This window comes from Sinocyclocheilus anshuiensis, unplaced genomic scaffold, assembly GCF_001515605.1.
Source record: "Sinocyclocheilus anshuiensis isolate Anshui unplaced genomic scaffold, SAMN03320099.WGS_v1.1 scaffold24, whole genome shotgun sequence".
Lineage (NCBI taxonomy): Eukaryota > Metazoa > Chordata > Actinopteri > Cypriniformes > Cyprinidae > Sinocyclocheilus > Sinocyclocheilus anshuiensis.
Genome location: NW_015557090.1, coordinates 726,699 through 730,092, shown reverse-complemented (window position 1 = coordinate 730,092; position 3,394 = coordinate 726,699). Strand labels below are relative to the sequence as shown.

The following is a 3,394-nucleotide window of genomic DNA, read 5'->3' as shown; positions in this document are numbered from 1 at the left end:
AGATTCACTTTCGCCAGAAAGTCGTGTATGCCTAAGGTTGAAAATAAATTATGTTTATAGTGAATGCCCCTATGAATGTTTTTACTTTTACGATTTTGTTTTAATCCAAATGATGCGTGTGCTAAGTGAGTGAACATCAAAGATCACACAACAGAATTACAAACTTTCCAGTGATGTCTGTGAGAAAGATATATTCACTCGACAAGCTTGCGCATCTGTGCCGCAGCGCGCTCAATCCACTCAGCGTGCTTTGAACACACATTTCAGTTCAAACAACTTGTAAAAGTGTATGTAGCATCCAATGACCCCTTTAAAAATATTTTTTTAGAGACCGTACTCACAAACAGCAGTTTCATAGCTTATACAATATATTAGCCCTTGTGAAAAAGAAGTGCTTAAATGTACTGAATGTGCACCTGTAGTGAACTTAACATCTTAAAAATATATAGTATTTTATGGTGTCCTTGTTACACATTACATGTACTTAGTATAATAATAACAATAAAATGTAACAAGGACACCATAAAAAGTGTATAAATATATATTTTTTAAACTGTACTGCAGATAATATCAATGAAATAATATTAATGAAATAAACAGCACTTAAGTGTGCTTAATAAGAGAACAACTTTCATGAGACACAGCTTTAAAAAGTTTTAAAAACACACTTTAAAAAAGACTTTTTGTAAATAATGTCATTGTGTTTTAATAATCTTTTGTTGTACACTTATTTTGATGTCTTGACTAACATACTAAAGTACTTGATTATAATTGTAACTGTATATTTTATTACATTTTTTACAGTTAGTATATTTAAAATGTACTAAATTGCTACTCCAACATTACAAATGTGCAATTACAAATATATTTATATACATGACATACAGGTTTCAATAGAAATTACATAAAGCATACTTTAGTTTACCATAAATTGATGTCAATACCATATCTCAATAGAAGACAACAGAATGAATTGTGTAATAATGACATATGTGACCCTAGACCACAAAACCAGTCTTAAGTGTCAATTTTTCGAAATGGAGATTTATACACCATCTGAAAGCTGAAAAATAAGCTTTCCATTGATGTATGGTCTGTTAGGATCGGACAATATTTGGCCGAGATACAACTATTTGAAAATCTGGAATCTGAGGGTGCAAAAAAATCTAAATACTGAGAAAATCACCTTTAAAGTTGTCCAAATGAAGTTCTTAGCAATGCATATTACTAATCAGAAATTAAGATTTAATATATTTACAGTAGTAAATTTACAAAATGTCTTCATGGAACATGATCTTTACTTAATATCCTAATGATTTTTTGCATAAAAGAAAAATCAATAATTTTGACCCATACAATGTATTTTTGGCTATTGCTACAAATATACCCCAGCGACTTAAAACTGCTTTTGTGCTCCAGGGTCACATATGAAGATGTACCAAAATCCTACGAAAGTGGATATTAAAAACACGAAATAAAATACATTTTAATTTAATTGCAATTAACATGTAATTAAGTGTCCAAAAAACATATTCAGTTTGCAATTCTAAAGTACATTATTTCTGTAACAAGTACTCTTTTTAAAAGTATGCAAAAGTGTACTACTTTTTCACAAGGGAGAGCTGAGTGCATCTATTCAAACAAGTAGTTTGGATTTGTGCTCACCTGATAGGTAACATCAGGCCTGGCAGCTTCGGAGTTTCCACCTCCACTGAAGCCGCCAGTCATGGCGTGACCTATTGTGTGTCCGACAGCAGAGCCGACAGCAACGCCCGCCGCAGTGGACGCCATCTGGGCGAACATTCCCGGCTGACGGGGAGCAGCAGCAGGAGCCGCCACCGCTGATGGTGGAGGGGGAGCGGGCGCTGGAGCGTATGATCGTGGAGGAGCTGCTCTGGCCATTGGTGGAGGTGATGGTGAGGAGTAACTAGAGTGAAAACACACAATCATTGACCTGTACAGTAAGATCTCTTAATACAAGGTTCACACACTAATGAATTTCCATGACAGATTGGTTTTCATCAATATTTGATATTTTTATGGCTGTTGGTTCCTATATGGTTGCTATGCAAGACAAAATAGTGACAGCTACACAATACATATTGGTACTATATGGGTTTTCACTAGGGATGCACCGATACCACTTTTTCCAGTACTCGCCCTGCGCCGCCGCGCTCAATCCAATCAGCGTGATTTGTTTATCAGCTCGCGCACATCAGCTATACAGGCGTTAATACTGAATGTTTAACATTTATATTCATTGCATACATATACTTCGTAGACATCCTTAACTCCATTCTGCTGTCTGTTGTTCTGTTTCTTTGTCTGAATATGGCACTTATCACATGCTGTGTGGTATCGGCATTTGGTATCGGTGCGTTTTAACGGGTACGAGTACAGGAGACCAGTATCAGGCCCCTAGTTTTCACTGACATTAGATATTTTTTAGATATTTATCAGTAGATATTTTACATTTATTACTCAACAATTAAATACTTCCTTATGCCTGTTAATTGAATCATTTTTTAACAGATTTTTTTATTAAATAAAACTGTCCTCATCTAACGTTCAATATTATATTTAAAAACCTAACAAAATATTTTACTAATTTAACTAAAGCCTGGCCAAAAGTTTGAAATAGTTTGGAAAGCTTGAAGATGAAAGGTTTTACGGCCAGCCAGCAAATAGATAGCTAGGTATGCACTTCCTAGTATGTTCTGGATGGTTGCTAGGCGGTTATTAGGGTGTACTGAGTGATTGTTATGCTGTTGCTATGCAGTTTAGGGAGCAATTAGGGACCAAATGGGGATGCAAAATATATATCTGTACAATATGATTTACCTATATTAGATAGACCTATTTTTTAAGATTAAAAATAAATGTTAAAATTTAAAATAATTTAATAATACTTTTAAAGAATTCTAGAATTATAAAACGACTGCATTTTTCTAGTAGCCCCTCACTGCAGAACACAAGATCCAGGGGGCGTGGTTGGATCCACATCTAGGGGGTGGAGATGGGTAGGTTTAGGGGTGGAGACTGGTAGGGTTAGGGGTGGAGACGGGTAGGTTTAGGGGTGGAGACGGGTAGGTTTAGGGGTGGAGACGGGTAGGTTTAGGGGTGGCGACGGGTAGGGGTAGGTTGAGGGGTGGAGACGGGTAGGTTTAGGGGTGCAGACGGGTAGGTTTAGGGGTGGCGACGGGTAGGTTTAGGGGTGGAGACGGGTAGGTTTAGGGGTGGCGACGGGTAGGTTTAGGGGTGGAGATTGGTAGGTTTAGGGGTGGAGACGGGTAGGTTTAGGGGTGCAGACGGGTAGGTTTAGGGGTGGCGACGGGTAGGTTTAGGGGTGGCGACGGGTAGGTTTAGGGGTGGAGACGGGTAGGTTTAGGGGTGG

At 37.6% G+C, this 3,394-nt stretch overlaps 1 protein-coding gene across 1 annotated transcript in view; it reads right to left on the bottom strand.

Annotated features, from left to right (window-relative positions):
- LOC107677095 (coiled-coil-helix-coiled-coil-helix domain-containing protein 2-like) overlaps positions 1-3,394 on the bottom strand; it is a 6,804-nt gene that overhangs the window by 2,338 nt on the left and 1,072 nt on the right. Inside the window, exon 2 of the mRNA XM_016471891.1 lies at positions 1,666-1,927. Within this exon, the coding sequence (XP_016327377.1) occupies positions 1,666-1,927 (262 nt within the window). The remainder of the gene's footprint in view (positions 1-1,665; positions 1,928-3,394) is intronic.